General features: G+C 46.6%; 1 protein-coding gene across 2 annotated transcripts in view; it reads left to right on the forward strand.

Moving 5' to 3' along the window:
- Window positions 1-3,151: 3,151 nt before the first annotated feature.
- Window positions 3,152-22,477, forward strand: part of TMC7 (transmembrane channel like 7) — a 48,624-nt gene continuing 29,298 nt past the window's right edge. The window contains exons 1-3 of one of the 2 annotated variants that reach the window (XM_074346267.1): window positions 3,152-3,495; window positions 17,650-17,893; window positions 18,749-18,897. In XM_074346267.1, coding sequence (XP_074202368.1) covers window positions 3,429-3,495; window positions 17,650-17,893; window positions 18,749-18,897 — 460 coding nt within the window. In that variant the 5' untranslated portion in view covers window positions 3,152-3,428. The remainder of the gene's footprint in view (window positions 3,496-17,649; window positions 17,894-18,748; window positions 18,898-22,477) is intronic. The other variant, XM_074346268.1, reaches the window with a different exon arrangement.

The raw sequence follows: 22,477 nt of genomic DNA on the forward strand, positions 1-22,477 counted from the left end.
CTGTGAAGGAAGAAGCAGACAAAACCAGGGGTAAGTGTGAAGTGTAAGTTCCGGGAAGAGGGAAACAGCGAACATGAAGCTTGCTGGCAGGAATGGATAGGGGTGCTCAAGGAGCAGAAAGGAAGCCAAGCACGTGGTGATGGAAGGAGATGGGGCTGGACGGATGGGTCCTGCCAAGCCTGCTCCACACATGATAAGGAGAGTGAGTGTGTATTCTAAGTGGCAAGAGGAAACCATAGGAGGAGGGGATGTTTAAGCTGGAAAATTACAAGATCAATTTCCTTTCTGAGAAGTTGGCTTTGACTGCTGTGTAGACAAGGCTTGGACAAGGCAGAGAGACAGTCAGGAGGCAGTTCTTGCCTTGGTGGAGATGTTGGTGCTTTGGGTTGGGTGACTGCTGGTGGGGAAGGAGGGCAAAGGGACAATTCCACTCTGTCTCTCTGTACTATGGTTCTTTTTTCTATAAAATGGGGATTGAAGGTTCCTACTGTCTTCTCAGGGATGAGGAAGGTTAAACGGGGTAATGCGTGATAGGATTTGTTACAAAGTCCAAAAGCCCCCAGTAAGTGGCACTGTTATTATAATTTTCCTAATAACAAGAGAAACCTCACCATAGGGTTCCTCCCACTGTATCCTAGTGTGGGAAACAGACGAAACAAGTCTATGGGACTGATAAAGCCTATAGGGGGCGCTGTGGAAAGACATGTGCTTCCCTCTGAAATAAAGTAATACATAAAGGGAATCAAGAATTCCATGTGATTCTGCATTCTGCCCTACATGCCATCCTTCTGTCTGAATTTCTGTCCAGCTGCCAGCCTTCCTTCCTTTCTATTCCCTTCCAACAGGAGATTTTTGTGATCTTTTCCCAAAGAATGACCCTATTTCTATTCCTGTAAAGTCAATGCTCTCCTGGGGGGAAAGAGTGTCCTTCAGGATACTGGGCTCATTCCCCTGTCCCAGAGAGAACCTGAGGGTTCGCCTGGCTCAGGATGCAGACCAAGCCGGGCCAGGCACCAGGTGAGACCTGGAATTCAGAGCCTCCATCCATCTCCTTCCAGATCTGTGGGCTGGGATTGGGGAGGGGGCGGCGAGGGCTGGGAGATAGCTTCCGAGAGGATGGCATTGCCTTACGACAGAAATAGCCATCATTTGTCAACACTGTTCTGTGCCACACACTTCAAAGATAATGAGGAAAACATTCAAGCATGTATGGGTAATGTGTCTATGCAATGCAAAAAAGAAAAAAGGACAATCAGTTAAATACCTGTCACCCTTTTCCTGAGATATACTATGCATTTACACATATTCTTTCAGAGGGAAGCACATGTCTTTCCACAGCGCCCCCTATACACATATTCTTCTTTCTTTACCCATTTACCCTAACACATTTCTTCAGCACCTTGCTTTTTTTCATGTAATTGTATATTTCTATACGTAGAACTTTTTGCGTATCTACACATACAGCTATATAATAGGTGGACGTATGTGTCAAAATTCATTTAACCAGTCTCCTGTCTATGAAGGTTTAGGCTGCTTCCATTCTTTTGCTAATATAAACATTGCAAGGAATAGCCTCGTACAAATGTCATTGCCTGTGCTGCAGAATTTAAAAATTTTATGTAGTTGAATTTATAATTTTTTGTTTTGATTTGTTGTTTTGCTTCTGGGTTTGGATCAAACTTGGTAAGTCCTTCCTCCCTGATACTAATGAATGAACAAACCCAAAACCAAACAAAAGCACTTTTTAAAAGTACTTTTATGGTTTTATTTTTTACATTTATATTTTTGCATAGATTTTCTTTTGTGTTAAGTGCAAGGATGGCAACAGATTAGGGTTTTTTTCCCCTGGATGCTCTGCCACCCACTTCAGAGGACTATTTTCACTACAATCCTGGGCACCTAGTAATATATCCCCATTTTCTAGGTGAGAAAACAGAGGCTTAGAGAGGATGAGGCACATGGCTCAGCTCAACCAGGGAATAATTAGAAACTCAATGACTCAACCTTTAACTGCAGTAAAAATAGCCTTTATTTTGAGCCAAGCAATTACTTAAAAAAAAAATTAACTTTCTATTTTGGAATAGTTTTAGAGTTACAGAAAGATGTTGAGACTAGCACTGAGTATATTCTCCGATTATTACTATCTTACATCAGTATGGTACATTTCTCATACTAGATGAACCAATATTGACACAGTATTATTATCTAAAGCTCATACTTTATTCAGATGTGCTTAGTTTTTCCTGTTCCACATTCTCTTCCCAGCTATCAATTACATTTTAAGTGGTCATGTCTCCTCTTGGCTGTGACAGTTTCTGACTTTCCTTGTTTTTGGTGACCTTGAGAGTTTTGTGGAGCTGATCAGATACCCTGTTTAATGTCCCTTGATTGGGATTTGTCTGATAGTTTTCTTATGTTTAGGCTGAAGTTATGGGTTCTGGGGAGAAAGACCCCACCGGTAAAGTGTCCTTGCCATCACTCACACTGAGGGTGCATACCATCAACATGACATCACTGTGAATGGTGACCTTGACCATCTGAGGAAGTTCTCCCCAGGTATTATTCAAATGAGGTTGCTTGTGTGCCTGCCCTCCTTTCCATAATTCACTCTTCGGAGGAAGTCACTGGGCGAAGCCCACATTTAAGAGACTAGGGAGTTATGCTCCACTTCCTTCAAGTATCTGTATAAATTATTTGGAACTCTTTTGCACAGAGGATTTATCCATACTTCCCATTTATTTAATTTGACGGGTTACTTGTATTATAGACAAATGTCTATACATTTCTTTATTTGCCATTGTTTATATTTGGCAATTCCTCTTAATTTTAAACTATACACGGATAGATGTATATAGGCAGAGATGAAACACGGATATGGGGCAAATTTTAAAAGACAAACACAGCATTTAGCGACAAACCTTTTCACGCCGTTCTCACCCAGCCTCTCAGCTCCCCACTTGAGATATCTTATGCATTTACAAACATGACAAATATATTTCCTTTTTGTATCCCAAAATTATAACTTACTAGATGCACTTGTTCAGGGTTCTTGGTTATTTTTATTACACTTAAAAAAATTTAGTATGACACCCGGGAGGTCGCCCCTCATCGCGGCCGCTGGATGGAGCCGTCCCGTGTCTCTTGGGCTCTCCTCCCGCGTCTCCCATCCCGGCTCCACGAGGGGCCGGGGTGAACCCTCCTACAGCCCCAGCCTGCCGCTCGCCTCCCTGCGCCGGGCCGCCCGGGTGGTCCCGGGGGCGGCGGGCGTGGGAAGGGCCGCGGGGCGCCCCGCCCCCGCCCCTGTGACGTCAGCGCCGGAACCTGGAATCCCGGCTCCGGGAGGGAAGGCCGGGAGGCGGCGGCGGCGGCGGCGGCGGCGGCGGCGGGAGCGGGTCTCCCGCGGCCTCTCGGCGGCGCCGGTTGCAGCCATGAGCGAGTCCAGCGGCAGTGCGCTCCCGGCCGGCAGGCCCAGCAGGCAGCCCTTCGTCCACCAAGGTAGGCGGCGGCGCCCCGGCTGCTGGCGGCCGGCGGGCGCACGCGGGCGCGAGCGGCTGGGAGCTCGGCGCGGCCCGGCCCCCTCCCCACCCCCGGGGCTTGAGGGAGAGCGGATTATTCTCACTCCTGCTGTGCCTCCTCCAGCCCATCCTCACCCAATTCAGAGAGTACATGCCCTACCAAAAGGAACACCAGAATGGAAGTCCCGGCCGTGGTGAGTTAGCCTTCCCGCTGCTGGCCGAGGGATCCCAGGCTAGTCTCTGAATCATCTTACATGTTAAATGTGATACCCCTGCGAGCCCTAACGTTCTGGTACGAGGTGCCTGCCTCCCAGACATCTCCGGCTTTACAATTAGACAGACTAGGAACTGAATTCTCCCTCGGCTGTTGATTGCTGTGTGATCTTTGGTACGAGGCTAGCCCTCTCTGAGCCTCAGATTCTTCAGCAGTAAAATGAAAATAGGATATTGATGGGATTAATTGAGAGGCAAATATGTGAAGTGCCTAGTACAGTGCTTGATACATAGAAAGGCACAATCAGTGGTAGCCAGCCAAATATTATATGCTTTTCCCCTTTTTTATTGGGTAAAACTTAAGAGTGAAGTGTACAGCTCTGTGAGTTTTTACATAATCATGTACAACCGATACCCAGTCAAGGCAGAAACGTTGCCAGCCCCTAGGCAGGCTTCTTTGCAGCATCTGTGTCTTATATTTGCACTTGACAAAACACAAGACCTCGCTGTGAGTTTTATCTGCAGCAGTTTTTCTATTTCAGTTTGAGAACAGAGATTTTGTTACAAGGATTTACGATACAGCATGAGTGTAGATTTGGGCCTTGAGCCCTTCTACCTGGATTGATCTCAATACTTAGAAGAAGAAGAAAAACAGAAGACATCCAGAGAGACTCACAGCCTGGGAACTTGCTCAGGAATCGGAAAACAAGTCAGGCTTGGTTTGATGCTAATTATTTTCTGATGCATTATTGGTATTTCTGGCATCAGCTTAATTTCAGCGTTTCAAAAAATAGCTATTCAAATGTTTTCTGGTTTGTACTGTTTTTGTTTGTTTTTTAGGGGAGGTCCTGGGGATTGAACCCAGGACCTCGTGCATGCTAAGCACACACTCTACCACTGAGCTATTACCCTCCCCCGTCAAGTATTTTCTAGTTGATTTTTAAATCTTCCTCTTATTTTAGCACAGTCCATCACATCTAAGATGCCAACTCTGGTTTCCCATTTGGAAGGCATGAGATTTATCTTTCTTGGACCTTTGCCGGGTGTTTGGGGGACTCTAAACATCTTTTTATGAGTGTTATTACTAGCTCCTCTAATTAAAAGGTCTCTCCGTCCCTTGGGCAGATGATGTTTTCTGACCTGGTCCCCACCAGCAGGAGTGGGAGGCTCAGAAGGGACTGTGCTTATAACTTTGTAGCACTTTGTAAGCCCTGATGCTGGTATGGGCATCATGGGAGGACAGTTGGAGGAGGGCAGGAGACAAAGGACGTCTGGTTTACAGAAATGGGAAATGTGTATCCTTCTGAATGATCACAATACTTGCCTTCTTAATTAAAACTTTGCAGTGGCTTCCTACTGCTCTGTGAATAAACTCCAGGATTTTCTATGGTGGTCAAAAAGGCCAGCAAAGACCCCAGCCCACCTCTCCAGACCCTCATCACCTACAGCCTTACCTTAACCCATCCTGCTCCAGCTACACTGACTGCCTTCCCATTTCTCCAACATATCAAGGTCATTTCTGCCTCAGGGCCTTTGCATCTGCTATTCTCGTTGCCCAGAGTACACTTCTCTTTGATCTTCATATGGCAGCCTCTTTCTCCTCCTGTCAGGTCTGCTCAAATGTCACTTCAGAGAGACAACCCTCTGTAGTTGTCTTGTCTAGAAAAGTGTCTCATCTCTCTTTCCCTGACCAGTTACCTTTCTTATTCCTTCAAAGCACTTAGTCATCTGGTTTGATCATTGCCTGGTTTATTAGCTGTCTCTCCTAGAATGTGGGTGCCACCGAAAGCAGGGGCTTTGTCTTGTTTCCCTGGGACCTAGAACAGTGTCCGGCACATGGTGGCTGCTAAACATGTATTAAATGAATGAATGAATGAATGAATGAATGAATGGAGTGTACCCACAGCCACACTGACAGCTATAGTGTAGTGGTTGTGAGTCTAGACTCTGGATTCCCAGGTGCAAATCCTCTTTTTCCCGTTTACAGGTTTTGTCTTTGGGAAGGCACATAAGCGCTTGATGCCTCAGTTTCCTGTATGTATTATTGGAGATAGTGGATAGTATCTACTTCAGGGGATCATTGTAAGGATTAAAAGAATTAATTTATGTAAATATCTTAGTAAGTGCTTCTATTAGTCACCTATGCCATGTAACAAATTATCTCCAAATTTAGAGGCTTAGAACAATAATAAACACATATCTCACAGTTTCTGTGGGTCAGGGATTGGGGAGTGATCTATCAAGGTGATTCTGATTCAGAGTCTCTCTCAAGGTTGCAGTCATGGTTTCAGCTAGTGATGCAGTCATCTGAAGGCTTGCCTCGGGCTAGAGGATTCCTTCCAAGATGACTTGCTCACAAGGATGGTAAATTGACACTGGATATTGACAGGAGTCCTCAGTTCCTCTCCACAGGGATCTCCCATAGGGCTGCTTGAGTGTCCTCATGACACGGAGGCTGGCTTCTCCCAGAGCAGATAATCCAAGAGAGAGCAGGGTGGAAGGGGGAGAAGGGGAAGAAGGGGTCCTGTATAAAAGCCCTGTTCAGTTTGGAAGGGGCCTATATAAAGGTGTGAATGTCAGGATATTGGGAGGAGAGCATCACTGGGGGCCATCCTGGGGACTGGCTGGCATGGACCAGGTATACGTTAACTGTTATTAACATCTCTGCTCTCTACTAGAGGTAAGCTCCAGCAGGGCAGAGGCTGGGCGTGCTTGGCTCACCGTCGCATCCCTATGCTTACTTAGACAAGTGCTTGGTGCCTAGTAGGCTGTCAGTAAATATTAGTTGAAGGGATGCCCTGTATAATTTGGTCCCTGTCTTAGCTCTCATTCCCGTCCCCAACCCCGCACCTGCCTAATGGTCTCCATGTTACTTCTTGAGCCCGAGAGGCCCTGCTGTTCCCTCTACCTTGGGGCCGGTAGCTTACTTCCTTATAAGGAGTATTCCTCTATTCTTTCAATCTGGTGTCACTTCCTTCTGTAAGTCTTCCCTGACTACCTCCCCTCCCACAGGCTGGACTCTGCCCCTTCTGTGTGCCCACACAGCTCTCTGGCCTCGCCCTGTCAAAGTATCTCTTGAACGGTATTCTCGCTTCTCTTGAGTTGTATCATTTTTAAAAAATTTTTTTGTCCAATTATTTTTTTTTAATTTTAACTTTATTTATTTATTATTTTTTCATCTTTTTTGTGGGGGAGTAATTAGGTTATTCATTTTTTTAACGGAGGTACTGGGAATTGAACCCAGGACCCCAGGCATGCTAGGCATGCACTCTACCACTGAGCTATACCCTCGCCCCCGAGTTGTATGATTTTTAAGAGCAGGGATTTTGAAATTATACAGACTTGGATTCAGACACTGACTTGGCCTCTTATAAGTTGTGTGGCCTTGAGCAGGTCACTGCCTTTTCTGAGCCTCAGTTTCCCCATCTATAAAGTGGAGGTTCTGCTAGGAGTTGAAGCTAAAGGATCAGCTTGTTCCTGGGCCCCTAGAAAGGATCGTCACTCTGAGCCAGCCCCTGCCTACCTCTCCACGTTGACCTCTGCCCTTCAGCTAGCATGTGTGCAGTGACTTTTTTTTTTGATTGAGGTATGATTCACATAACAAAATCAACCATTTTAATGTGTACAATCCAGCAGCATTTAGTTCATTCACAGTGCTGTACAACCATCACCTCTCTCTAGTTCCTAAAGATGTTCATCACCCCCAAAGGAAACCCTGTACCCATTAAGCAGTCACTCCCTGTCTCCCCCTCCCCCCAGCCCCTGGCTACAGCTGATCTGCTTTCTGTCTCTATGGATTTAGCGATTCTGGATATTTCACGTAAATGGAATCATACAATATATGACCTTTTGTGATTGGCTTCTTTCATTGAGCATCATGTTTGCCAGGTTCAATCATGTTGTTGCATATGCTTCCCTCCTTTGTATGGCTGAATAATATTCCGTTGAATAGATGTACCACATTTTGTTTATCCATTGATCTGTTGATGGACATTTGGGTTGTTTCTACCTTTTGGCTATTAGGAAAAATGCTGCCGTGAACATTCAGGTGCAAGTTTTTGAGTTCTTTTGGGTGGCTACCTATGAGTGGAATTGCTGGATCGTATGGTAATTCTGTGTTTAAATTTTTTGAGGAACTGCCAAACTCAGGGACTCTTGACCCTTCTGTGGGATGTGAGTATGACCATTTCTCCATTGTTCAATGGGAGACCCCAAGTCACTCAACCAGGATATCCAAATGGCTGTTATGAGGTGGCCAGGGAGGACTGAAATGTGTGTGATGTCTGCAGAGCCCCTGGCCTGGCCTCAGTGGGCACCGCTCCCTGGAGGGAGGGGACCTGGAGAACCCTGATGTGACTATTTGGATTGCCTCCACCTGCTGGAGGGCAGGGCTTGGTCTGTTCCCAGCAGGGAACCCGCCTGGAAGGGTAAAGGGGTAAAACTGAACAGCCCATCTAGACTCCTCCTGTGAGGGGCATTGGAACTTATTTTTGTTTGTTTTTTAAGGTAAATGAAGAGAACCTCTTATGGAGCCTGCCTGTTCTAGGTACAAATCACAGCTTGGCTGGTTATCTGCTGTGTGACCTTGAGCAAGTCCTGTTACCTCTCTGAGCCTCAGTTTTCTTATTTGTAAGACGTGAAGAATCATACCCACAACTGAGAGGATTTAATGAGAAGCATTTAAGAATCTAGCACCACTGTGGGCAGGTGCCCTGTGCTTGAATGGTAGCGGTTGGCCTTATTATTATTATTATTATTATTATTATTATTATTATTATTATTATTATTATTGCCTTCTTTGGCCCTAATATTATAAAGTTTAATGACTGCATGTGCTGTGTGCCTATACTTCCTGGAGTTGTGCTGTTAGATACTTTGTAGTTAAACAAATATGCTTTGGGTTATTTTAGTCAGACAGACTGTATGAAACTTGAAGATAAGTAACCATCTGACCTGCAGTGTTTCTTTTTTTCCCACCTTACCTGCTAAGTGCATTCGTCCAGGTAACTCATCAAAGGTGTCCTGGGCGGCAGGGCTCTTCTGCTGGTCTGGACGCAGCTGGAGATTACACACGCCGGGCTCAGGCCCACTGGCTCTCTGGTGAGCCAGCCATCTGACCTGAGTTATTTTCTCCTCTGTCTGGAAGAGGCCAAGCTCTGCTCAGCAACTCAGGCCCTGATTAGGCCCAAAGACCCAAAGGCCCTCGGTGGCTTTTTTTGGCTTGTTTTTTCAGGAAGTGAAGAATTTAAGAGATAAAAGGGGGAAATAACTTTTCAGTGTTGTAACCTTTGTTGCCCTCTGGCCACTTTTTAAAGGAGCATTGTTTGGCTGTGGGACGACCCAGCCCTTCTGCGGGGCTCCCCCCAAGCCCCTGCTGGGAGGAAGGGGCCAGGAACTGACCCTGAGCCAAAAGTACCAGGCGTGGGGCCTGGTGATGAAAGAGGCAGGCAGGGGACAAGCTTTCATGAAGCTTCTAGTCCAGCAGGGGAAACACTAAACAGGTAGAGGAGAGGCTAGTGACAGCGAACCACAACTTCTGAGAAGGAACAAGCAGGTAATGAGACAGAGGGGGAGCAGCCTGTCTCAGGGGCGTGGTCATGTTTGGGAAGGTCTATGCGGGGAGGGGACTGCTGAGCCGAGGCCCAAGGATGTGCAGGGGCCAGTGCAGGCGGGGGTGAAGCACGGGTGGGAAGCGTTCAGAGGGGCCACGGGAAGAGCAGAGAGCCAGAGTGGGGATGAGCTCCGTGTACCTGAGGCTGGAGTGGAGAGAGGAGGAGGAGGGATGAGGTCAGCCCCGTTCCTGAGGCTCTGGAGGGCCCTGGTCAGCCATTGGATTTTGGACTCAAATGTGTCACTTTCTTGAATTCCTTGCAGCAACTCAGTGTAGTAGGTATTATTCACCCATTTTACCCCCATGGAAACTGAGGCCCTGAGAAGTTACTTGATCAGAAACAGAAGGATGTTAATGTTGTGAACCTAGAGCTTCCGTGACCGTGTATCCATTTGACACGTTTTTTTGAGCAGCTATTATATGCCGGGCCCCCATGCTAATCGCCAGGGGTGTAAGAGTGAGTAAGATACACTGAGGTCTTTGCCTGTATTGGTCAGACCTTAGGTTAGCCTTGGGCAAAGTTTTTCTCTTCTCTGAACCTTCCATGTTACAGAATGAGGGTATTACGTAGGAGGGCCTATTGTGAGGGTCACAGGACATTTGTGCATTAAACGGTTTGACATCATCATGGCACGTGGTCAGTGCTCAGTAAAGGCTAACTTATTATTGGCACTTCCAGAAATACTGGAAATCTTTTTGGAGAGGTCCCAGCCAAGAAAGATAAACAGTCCATATAGAGAGTTAACTTGGTCCGTAGCAGGAAGCACCCCCCCATGCAAATTTAAGTCTTCATGTACATGAAGTTCATCAACGAATAACCAGAGTCCTAACTTCAAGCAGCTAGCCCGATGCACAGGGCACTGCTTCAAGCCAGCGGTCTGCAAACTACAGCCCCTGGGCCATATCTGGGCCACCACCTATTTTTATAAATAAAGCTTTATTGGAAAGCAGTCATGCACACTCGTATGGATTCTGGCTGCCTTCCTGCTGCAGTGGCAGAGTTGAATAGTTGTGCCAGGGACCATGTGGTAACAGTATTTACTACCTGATCTTTTCGAAGCACTTTACATACGATGGTCATCTAACCCTCAGGACGGCTATGTGAGGTGGGAACTTCTACGCCCATGCTACAGGTGGGAAAACTGAGGCCCAGAATGGTCAAGAAACATGCCAGGCCACACAAGTGGCAAGTGGACCTGGGGTTAGCATGCAGGCAGCGGGCTTTGGGGCCAGTTCTCTTAACCACTGTGGCTTGTCACCTTCTCAGACAGATGGAATCATAGTAACTGCTCCATGGACAGCCCACCAGATACCCTACTGGCTTGGAAGCCAGGAGACCTGAGTTCAGGGCCCAGCATGACTCTGATCACCCAGTGAATCACTGTTCCTGAAAGCTGTTTGCTCACCTGGTCATAAAGCCTTGGACCCAGCCAGTCTCCAGGCCCCACCCAGGTGCCAAGGGATATGACTCATGCAGGTCCTCCCTGCCCTGCAGTTCTGACGTTTGGCAGATGGAGGAGGCTCCCAAGGCCCTCCCCTCTCAGACTAGGCTCTGGTCCCCATGAAGAAGGCCCCTCAGTCTTGCCCAGTATAGTAAATGGCTGTAAATGTAAGTTTAATAAAGTCTGATAAAATTAAAAATTCATTTCCTCTCTCATCAGCCATCTCAGTTACCCAGTAGGCGCATGTGGCTCGTGGTCACCGTACTAAACAGTACCGTTATAGAACACATTTGTCACTGCAGGACAGTGCGGCCTGACATGTGATGCCCTGCCACGGGATATAGCCGTGCCAGCCCGTGTAGCTCAAGGACAGAAATAGCCACATGGCTGGCCAGAGAGATCCTGTTAAATCTGAGCCAGATATGTCATTTCTCTGCTCAGAACTCCCCTTGGTTCCCACCTGCCCCAGGTAAAAACCATGATCTCACCATGGCCCACAGGCCCCGTGTGGCCTGGCCTGTTTCTACCCTGACCTCCTACCACATAAGTCAGCCCTGCTGACTCTCCTTCAGCCACACTGGCCTCCTTCTTGTTACTTGAACTGACTGGGCTTGGTCCTGCCTCAGGGCCTTCGCGCTTGCCCTTTCTATCTCTACCTTGCTCATCTCTGTCTTCTGTTGGATGCTCTTCTCCCAGGTAACCCTGGGGCTCTTTCCCTCCCTCCCTTCAGGCTTTGCTCAGACACACCCCTGCCTTGTTTTTCTCCACACATTTCTCACCATTTGAAATACACTGTTCTTACTTGTTTACTGTCTGTCTCCTCCAGCTAGATTGTCAATCCCATAAAGATGGAGAGTTTGTGTGTCGTATTCAAGGCTATGTCCCAGTCCTAGAACAGTGCGTGGAACTTAGCAATTGCTCAGTAAATCTTTTCAAGTGAATGAGTGAATGGCTAGGTGGATGGGTGGGTGGCCTTTCCAGGAGTAGGGCCTTGATGAGTCCCTGGCCTCGGAGGCTTTTGAGCACTTGGTGGAGATGTCATAGCAGCTTCGCCAAATCCCCTGGATTGTGTGCCCTTGGGTTAAGACCCTTTGGTAACTGTGAGCACAGATTATTCAAGTGCCCCAGCTCCAGTTAGCATCCAAAATAAAAACAATGTCACACATAGACATGAGTGGAGAGAAGTCAAAAAGTCCTGGGATCGATGTCTGCATTGCCTTATTGGTAACATCAAACAGGGTGTACACACACGTGTCTAGTAGGGCTGGCTTGTGCAAAGTACCTGATATAGGAAGAATGTAATATAGGATCAGTATCTCAATTGATATTTTTTTGCCAGCTTTTTCAATTGTGGGGAAAAAATCATCCCTAAAGAAAAGAATAATATTACATGCTTAAATTCCTTGTATCTTTTTCTCTTTTTTTGGTGCCCCTGTTTTGCTGGTGTACTAAACATAATACTGTGGTCTACCTAGTGGGTGATCCAATGTTGCTGGTATCCCCAGCACAGAATTCATTTATTCGTGATTCATTCATGAATGCATTCATTCATTTAGCAGGTTTTTAGTAAGCATCTACCGTGTGTCCAGCTCTGTGCCAGTGCCTGGGGATTCCATGGTGAGGGAGAGAGATGGGACCCCTTTCCTCATGGAGGTTACCGTCTAATAGGGGAGGGAGAGGGTCAGAGGCAATATTTAAGTAAACAGGTAGGGAAGAGGATGGAATAATGATGGGGATGCAGTGGACTGGGGGTTAGGAGACACGTGCTCATTGGAGGAGAGAGTGAAAGCTCATCGAAGCAGGAAGCAGGAGTCCCATGCAGAGAGGGGCTCCATGCAAGGTATCAAACAGAACTAATTCCCACAGCAGCTGGCCAAATGCCTGGGCCAGATGACCCACAAGGTCCCTTCTTACCCAGAGTTTCCATAAGTCTGTGAGTGGGAAGGAAAACCCTAAAGTGACCCCCACACCAAATACGGTCAGGCTAGGCTCTCGGCAAGCTCTCGAGGGAGCTGGTGGTAGTTTCAGTGCCATTTAGATGACAGTTGGCCTGTGCCCATGTTCTGGGAGTGTTTGTACTCCGTTGGTAGGATTTGGTGTCCTGTAGAAAGAGCTAGCAAGAAAACTGGGACCTAAGGATGCTCTCCAGATGTGCCTGCCTCTGTCCATTCATTCATTCGTTCTTCAGATGGAAGGTTTTCAGTGCCCAAGATACTGCGCTAAGCCTCAGAGAGACCACCTTTATCCTTAACCTGGAAGAACACCGGGTCCCGGAAGTAGTTATGCCTGCCCCTGCCCCTACATCTCCTGTAATTACCCAGTCATCCTCCCACCTAAGGAACCTTCTCCTTGCTGAAATATGACTCCAGTGGCCAACAGGATCTAGGCATCCCTAGGCGGAGGCACCCCGATGTCTGAGATACGCTCCCGCCTCCCACGCACATGGTCATCCAGCAGCTCACACCCCGACAGGCTTAAGTGACCAGCTCAGGAGAACATCTGACAATAGTTGTAATGAGACCGTCTTGCCCTCTAAAGATGAGAAAACCAGGGCTCAGGGAGGTGACGCGACCTGCCTTTCTAAGAGGTGGTAGAACCAGGAGTCTATCTTGACATCAAAGCCTTGGGCAAGCCGCCGTCTCTCCAGGTCTCAGCTTCCCTGTTGAAAGGCCAGGGCAGCGATGTCTTCCCTGCAGGTTGGCGTGAGAAATTGATGATGTCATGCTCTGGGAAGCGTGTGGTCCTATGTGCAAACAGTTAGTGGTGGATCAGCTATAAAAATAATGATGCCTGTGTTCAAAGGTATGGCTGTGATTTTTTTTTTTTTTAACTTGAAGATGGAGAACTTCCCAGGGATGTCTGAGAAAGCGTTCCTCTTCAATGATGGTCATTTTAAAAATAGAATTTTCTACCAGGGGCTGTTGTTTGTTTTGACGTGTGAATAGGTTGCATCTCTCCCGCGGAGTGGATGCAGGAACTGTCGAGTGGTTAATTCATGTGGCATCTTAGTGTCTCTGAAGCACTGCAGGCCCATAGCCCATTGAATGGTTTCGTAGTAAAGACTGCAGCTTCGGCATTGGACAGACCTGTGATGGGTTCCTAGTTCCAGCACCTGCTAGCGGAGTGAGTGGGAAAGGCACCTAACCTCTCCGAGCCTCAGTTTCTTCATCTGTAAAATAGGATAATTCTGTTCAAAGAGGAGTTCACAGTGTTAAGTGTGCTGATGCACATGTGTACTTCAAATAGCCTGGAATAAGGTAAGTGCTCAAAAATTCCCAGCCAGTATTCCTTAGGTTGTTTGCAGCTTTGTCCTCAGGATCACGCTGATGAGGTCACAGTGTTATATCCTCCGTTCTGTAGATGCAAAACAGTGACTCAGAGATGGTCATTGTCTCTCCTGGGGTGGCCTGGCTAGTGGGCGAAAGCCAGCCCCCGCTCCAGCTCCAGCCCTCAGTCCCTGACCCCAGGGCTGCTGAATATTCAGCAGGTCGGTGTGGCTCCATATTCAAAGGCCTTTGTTCTTGGTTAATAACAGCCCTTTGTTGCTGTCCGGAGGGGAGGACAGAGCGGCCTCCAGCTGGGGCTGGACCTTGTAGCCTTCAGGCCCCCAACTCCCCACCCTCCCTGCATTTGCTCAGGGAGCCACCCTTGCTAATGGAAGTGTGTCACACCCCCAGGATGTGCTGGGGCAGGGAAATGACAGGTTGAGTGGGATTTGCAGGCTTGCCCTTGGCCACTGGCAGGGCCCCGGACGCGTGTCTGGGTGTCATTGGCAATGGGACAGCTGTTCTGTTGTGTGTGAACATGCCCATCAGAGAGGCAAGGATTACAGATCTGCACTGTCAGACTGCAGCTCAGATCAAGGCCCCAGCTGGTCCCCTCCTCCCACGTTCCCTCGCCCCATTAGCTACGAGTATATTTATGGAGCCCGATCCACCCTGTGCCGGACACCATGCGCAGTGTTACTACCTACGTGATCGCCTTTGATTCTCATAAGCTGACCCCTGTGATGGCTCACATCCTTAGCCTCGCAGCCACAGAGTGATGCTCCGAAACATGGTCAGGTCACATGCTTTGGCTTAGAGCCCTGAGTGGCTGCCTGTCTGCCCCATCCAAGGGTGACCTGGCCCCATCTCTGACCCCACTTTCCCATTCTTCGTGTCCCAGCTACCTATTGTTGCTTACAGATTGCTCTAAACGTGATGGCTTAAGCCGTTTTATCACTTCTGCTGATTCCGTGCTCAGGAAATCTGCAGCTACAGAGGAGACAGTTTGCTCAGCTGTGTGTCATGTCTCCTGGGTCTGAGCATCCGGTGGCCTCTTCCTGCCCATGGTGAGGATGACCTGGAGGGCTGGGGACTGGCTGCAATGGCTCGCTGGGGCCATAAGCCCCGGACTTTGGTTCTCACTGTCAGCCAGTTCCTTGGTTATCCTTCTTGGAGGCTTGGGGCCTCTTTCTCTCCATGTGATCGGCCAGCAGCATTGGGGGACTTCTTACACGGCAGCCCTGGACTCCCAACAGTGCAAAGGTGGAAGCTTCCAGGCCCTTTTAAGGCTTGGCAGAGTGTCACTTCTGTTGCAGCCTTTGGTTAAAGCAGGTCACAGATCCAGCCTGGATTCAAAGGGAAGGGGACCATAGAGGGCTGGATGGCTCTTCAAGGGCCACCAACAAAGGAGCCTGTGAGCTCTCATTCATTTACTCTTCTCTAGCCACCAAAGCCTCTGTGCTCTTCCTCAGACATGCCATGTTCACTGCTGCCTCAGGGCCTTTGCACTTGCTGTTTTCCTCCTCCAGGACACTCTTCCCCAAAACACCCTCTCTTTATTCAGCCTCAGCTTAAATGCTGCCTCAGCAGAGAAACCATGCCTAACCCAACCTTATGAAAAACAGTGTATCCCACCCATCACTTCTGTCCCCTCACCCCACTCTTTTTTAAACGGTACTCATCATCACCTGGCATAACATTTATTGCCTGTGTATTGTCTGATCTCCCTGTGCCCCCACCTCAGAATGTAAGTGCCATGTGAGTAGGGTGTTGCTTTGTTCACTGTGGTATTCGTAGCTCCAGATCTGACACACGGTAGGTATATTTGGTGAATGAATGAGTTTTTGAGATGAGGAAACAGAATCTCAGAGAGGTTAAGTAAATTTCCCAAAGACGCACAGCTGGTAATCGACAGAGCATGGATTCAAACCCAAGCAATTTAGTATCTAACATTAAACTGTAGAAGCTTTGCTGCCTGTGGGGTTTAGTGCTTACAGCTGCCTCCTCCATCCCGACTCCATGTCCCGTCTTCACTTAAGGTGCTCTTCTCAAACTAAAATCAGATCAGGCGTAAAACCCGTCTTGAAGGTGGCATTCATTCCTCATCTTCAACAGAAAGCTCTCCCTCCTTGGACCGCTGCACAGGACACAGCAAAATTTGGCTTGATAGAGCAGAGTGAATATAGATTCTTGAGTGGGCAGACCTGGCTCTGTTTCCAGGTCCCCACTCCCAGGCTCTCGAAGCATGGGCAAGTTATGAAGGTCACCCACTCATCCATCCATCCACTGGGTATTTATTGAACTACTCCGAGCCAAGGGTACTGCTAGGTCCTGAGTTGCAATAGTGAGGAAATCCATCACCCATCCTCTGAGAACTTAGTTCACTGGGCAAGACAGATGTCCTCACACAGTCACACACATAAATACATGGTTATACATTATGATACGTGCTGTGAAGGACTTCCTGTGTGTGGGAAAATGGATCACAAGCTACCTGTAATAGTGCAGTGAGGCAGAGACCTTTTCCCTGAGGAAGTGACATTTGACTAGGAGCTACTAGGATAAAGAGATGGGGCAGGTTTATTCCAGGCAGAGGGAACAGCATCTGCAAAGGCTCTGAGGAGGAGGGACATGGGCCCATTTTAGTATAGGAAGGGTCCTCAGACATGTGTTTGGAGGGCAGAGAGCCCGAGGAACTGGAGAGGTGGGCAGGAGTCAGATCATGCAGGACTTTGAGGGCTTGGGCAAGGGGTTGGGGAACCCACCAGTGACTTTATTTTCTCATCTGTAAAATGGGGATTGTGGTATTACCTACCTCAGGACGTGTGAGCATCCATGGTCACTTGGGAGATGGCTGGCTGTAGGCTGGCCGGGATGGTCCCGTCTGGGGTGATCATCCCTGCCCCACCTCGCATCATCCTCCAGCCGGTTAGCTTGGGCTTGTTCACATGGCAGCAGCAGCTGGCATCCAGAGAGCAGCAGAGGCTGGCAAGGCCTCACGGGGCTACGCTTAGAACAGACACAGCTTCACTTGCGCTGCATTCTGTGGTCCAGCCAGATCACAAGGCCAGCGCAGATCCCATGAGTGCGTGTGGAGCTCAACACAGTGCCTGGTGCGTAGGGAATGCTCCGTAAATGCTATTATTATTATTGTTGTTGTTGTCGATATTGTTATCACTGTGTATTTGCCTAGCAGGTTATGCTTTTCAGTTTTACCCCATACATCGTATACCTTATGCTGTGTGAGGATAGTTGGGGCAAATATATCACTAGCCCCATTTGACAAATGAACAGGATTTAGATAACTTGGGGCCACACATTTAGCAAGTGTCTGCGGCCAAACACTAAAACTTGGGTATCGTGTAACTTAAAGCGTATTTGCAAACACATTTGCTGAAAGTGAACTCGTTTGCTGATGATTTCATTATCTTGAGCGCCATCCTAGTAAATAAAATAATTAAGGTACAAATGCTCTTGTCAGTGGCCCAAGCTTGTGACTGCAACGTTTAGTTAGGGTGTCTGAGATCCAAATCTCCTATATAAGTTTTGGTTTTGGGCTCCCAGTTTCACTGGGATGAATGATGGTTTTCTTTCTCACCCAGAGACCCTCTCTTTGGACTCTAGCTGCTTTTCTTCCCCACCTGTGAATTTCCTTCAAGAGTTGCCAAGCTACCGGTCCATTGCACGTAGGAGAACAACCATCCTTTCCCGAGACAAGCAAAGTGGCACTTTACTGAAGCCAACAGACTCTTACAGCTCCCAGCTGGAGGGAGGAATGACCGAAAACCTCGACAGCCAGTCCATTCGGAAGTATGCGCTGAACATCTCTGAGAAGCGGAGACTGAGGTTTGTCCAGGAGCCATATATGATGCGTGTTTTGGACAGAGGAGCTTTTTGTGCCTGGAGTGTATTTCCCAAAGAGTTTGCATAATTAAAAGTTAATTACTTAGGGTAAGCTAAACTGCTCTGACAAATACCCAAACATGTAAAATCTCAGAGTGTGAGAAGTTCATTTCTTGCTCACATGAAAGTCTTGGGCTGAGGTCAAGGAGGGACTTTGCAGTCACTCAGGGACCCAGATGCCTTCCATCTTGTGGCTCTGCCACCGCCCAGCCTCTGTTGTCTGCAGTCAGTCTGTTCCCCTCCCCCCAGCTCCTGCCAACCCACTAATCTACTCTCTGTCTGTATAGATTTGCCATTCTGGACATTTCATATAAATGGAATCATATAATACGCAACCTTTTGTGTCTGACTTCTTTCAGCTTAGCATCATGTTTCAAGTTTCATCCAAATTGTAGCATACCTCAGTACCTCATTCCTTTTTATGGCTGGATAATAGTACACTGCAGGGATAGGTTTTGCTTTGTTTATCCAGTCCTTCACTGGCTTACACTTGAGTTGTTTCCACCTCTTGGCTATTGTTATTAGTGCTGTTATAAACACTCATGCACAGGTTTTTGCTGGACACACTGTTTTCAATTCTTTTGCAGTAGCTACCTAGGAGTGGAGGGGAATTGCTGGGTCATATGGCAATTCTTCGAGGAATGGCCAAACTTTTCTTAGTGGCTGCACCGTTTTACGTTGCCATCAGCAGTGTATGAGGGCTCCAGATTTTCCACGCCCTCTCGGCTGGGGTTTCATTTAATGCTGAGGCTTGACAACACTGCCATTGTCACCGTCATGCTCGTTTTTTTAACGCAGGGACATTCAGGAGACCCAAATGAAGTACTTATCTGAGTGGGACCAGTGGAAACGGTACAGCAGCAAGTCTTGGAAGAGGTTCATAGAGAAGGCTCGTGAGATGGCGACCCACCTGGAGCTGTGGCGGGAGGACATTCGCAGCATAGAAGGTACCGCCCCCTAGGTCGCTCGCGCTCCTCCAGGGAAGTCACCTGGGCCTGGAGGAAATACAACTTCGTTTTCCCTGACCTCCAGCTGGGAGGTAGCATTTCCTTCCATGATGAATGCGAGCAACAAACCACAGTTAGAATGGACAGAGCCTGGGTCTTTGTCACCAGCGAGATCACAGATGTCTTCCCGTCCCCTCCAGCTGTCTGGGAAGAGCATCTGTGCTCATTACTACTTTGAAATTACAGCAGAGATTGGATCTGCCACTAGGATCTTGTTCCTTCACGTGCTAGTGAAGGTGTTCATGCATTAATTTATCACAAATTTAGTTTCTAATATTATGACCATCGTATGTCCACTTATATTTTGTGCATTTAAAAATAACATTCCAAGGTGGGGTTCGGTAGGCCTCATGAGACTGCCAGAGACACCCATGGCCCTGAAAATACTAAATATCCCTGCTTCCCCGTACTGGTGAGAACTGGGACAAGGTACAGGCCGACCTCGGAGATACTGCGGGTTTGGTGCCAGACCACCACGGTAAAGCAGATATAATCACAAAGTGAGTCACAGGAAGTGCTTACCCTATACTGTCATTTGTTAAGTTTACAATAGCATTATATCTAAAAAACAGTGTACACACCTTAATTTAAAAATACTTTATTGCTACAAATTGCTAACCATCATCTTCAGTGAGTTACAGTCTTTCTGCTGGTGGAGGGTTTGAAATATTGTGAGAATTACCAGAATGTGACAGAGAGACACAGCGTGAGTAAATGCTGTCGGGAAAGCAGTTCTGAGAGACTTGCTTGAGTCAACATCGCCACAAACCTACCATTTGTGAAAAATAAAATATCTGCAAAGTGCAGTAGAGTGAAACACAATAAAGTGAGGTGTACCTGTATTGCGTTTGTCTGCCCAGGCTGCCGGAACCAGATCCATAGACTTGAGTGGCTGAGACAGCAGAAATTGATTTTCTTACAGATCTGGAGACTGGAAGTTTGAGATCGGGGCCCCCTTCTGCCTGTGCCCTGGCAGGACCTCCTGCTTATGTGGGCTTAAGGGGGAGGGAGGGAGAGAGGAGAGAGGGAGCGTGCATGAGCAAGCTTGGGCGCTTTTTCTTATAAAAGGACTAACTCTATCATAAGGGCCCCACCGTCATGATCTTACCTAAACCACATCACCTCCCAAAGGCCCATTTCCAACTACTAGTCATCATGTTGGGGGTTAGAATTCCAATATATCATTTTGGTGGGTGGGGTGGGGGGGACACGACACAATTTAGTCCATAGCAAGAATATGAAACTTGACAGTTATCCCAAAATATAAAATTAGAAAAAAACATTTGAACATTTGGGTGACGTAGCAGAGCCGGGGGAGAATACCTTTTAGGATTATATAGTTTCCACCATGAAGCAGAACAGCTGACAAGCATCTCCTCAAAACTGCTAAAATGGAAATGTGATGTTTGCAAGGAACATGAGAGGGTGAATGGAAGAAATGACTGTCTCCATTATTATCATTTTAAAACCTATAAAATTCCATTGGTAAAATCTACTCAATGAACTATTCTAATTGTTGTTTTATTGGGAGAGTGTAAACATATTTCCAAGGGGTTTCACTAGAAACTTAGAATTTTAACCATCCACTTTAGAGGTTTAAGTGAACATCATGTTTGGAGCAAAAAAGAATAAAAAACTAACCCTTATTGAGCCTTCAGTGTGAACCAGGCATTGTGTGAAACGTTTTACTCATATGATCTCAGTTAATCCTCACAAGAACCTTTCACATAGGTGTTCGTCACTTGCATGGCTCTGAGAGGTTAAAATATGTATCCAAGTTCATTGACTAGGACAAGGCAGACCCAGAATTGGAACCCAGGCAGCCAAGCTTCAGAGCCCAAGGTTTTAGGTGCCATGCCCGGCTTCCTCTCCCATTAAGTGATGGGCTTTCGGGAGATTTTCATTCATGAAGTGGCTTGGAGAGCAGTGTCTCCCTGTGGAACTGGGCTTTGATTTTCTCTTCAGTGACTCCACTCCTGAGATTTCTTGGCTGGCTATGTACTCATCTGGCAGGAAGTGAAGGTTTGTTAAGTTAATCTCCTTAGCTCCGGCAAGGAGAGAAGCAAAGATTGTGGGTCTCATATTTTCAGTCTCAGAATATAAGCTCTTTGCCCACATCATGAACAAGCAGACACCCTTATTCTTTGAATGCTTTATGGCTGTGCTTATAATTTAATCATTATCTGGTAGAAGGTTTGTTTTCTATTTGAAAATGAACTAATGTAATTCACCACCTTAACAGAATAATGATATGATTATCCCAACAGATGCAGAGAAAGCATTGATAAAATTCAATTTTCATTCTTGACAAATAAGAAATAGATGAGAACTTTCTTAATCTGACAAGAAAAAAAATATATGTATATAGAAATTCTGCAGCAAGCATCATACTTAATGATGAAATATTAAAAGCTTTTCCCCTGAGATTGAGAATGAGGAAAAGGCTGCTAATTGTCACAGTTCTATTCAGCATCATCGTGGAAATCCTAGCCAGGGTACAATGATGGGGAAAATGGGTAATGACCAGAAAGGAAGAAATAGGATCTTTTTTTTGCAGATATGATTTGTTTGTAGAAAACAGAAAAGAAACTATTAGGGTTCCTATGTGAATTTAGCAAGGTTGCTAGATGTAAGATCTCTATATAAAATCACCTGTATTTCTACATACCAGTAACAAACATTAAAAAAATAAATGATACAATGGGGGGATGGTATAGCTCAGTGGTAGAGTGTGTGCCTAGCATGCACAAGGTCCTGGGTTCAATCCTCAGTACCTCCATGAAAAATAAATAAGAAAATAGAAACCTAATTACCTCCCTGTCCCCCAAATAAAAAATACATAATAAATTTTAAAAATAAATAGTGCAATTCACAATAGCATCAATATACTTAGGAATACATCTAAAGAACTATGTGTAATAATTCTGCACAGAAAACTATAAAATACTGTTGAAAGAAATTAAAGAACCTAAATATATCATGTTTTATGGATCAAAGACTCAGTATTGTAAAGATGTCACTTGTCCTCAAATTAACCTGTATATTCCATGTAATCCCAATCAGAATCTCGGCAGATTTCATGTGTGTGTGTGTGTGTGTGTGTGTGTGTGTGTTTGTGAAAACTAATTTGCTGCTTCTAAAATTTATACAGAAGTGCAGAGGACCAAGGATGCCTGAGGAAGAACAAAGCCTAAAGACTTAGCACACCATATATCAAGTATTATTATAAGTCTACAATAATGATACAGTCAGGTCCTGGTGCAAGGATAGACAAATAGACAAATAGACCATTAGAACAGAACAGAACAGAGAATTCAGAACCAGGCCCATAAATACATAGTCAATTCACTCCTGCAATTCACTGGGGAAATGATAGCCTTCTCAATAAATGGTGCTGAGTCAATTAGCTTTTCCTGAGAAAATATAAATATGGAGCCCTCCCTCATATAATCTCACATGACTAAGATTAATTGTAGATTTACATGTGAAAGTTTAAACCACTAGGAAGTGGAGCCTTAAA

This window comes from Camelus bactrianus, chromosome 18 (assembly GCF_048773025.1).
Source record: "Camelus bactrianus isolate YW-2024 breed Bactrian camel chromosome 18, ASM4877302v1, whole genome shotgun sequence".
Taxonomy (NCBI): Eukaryota; Metazoa; Chordata; class Mammalia; order Artiodactyla; family Camelidae; genus Camelus; species Camelus bactrianus.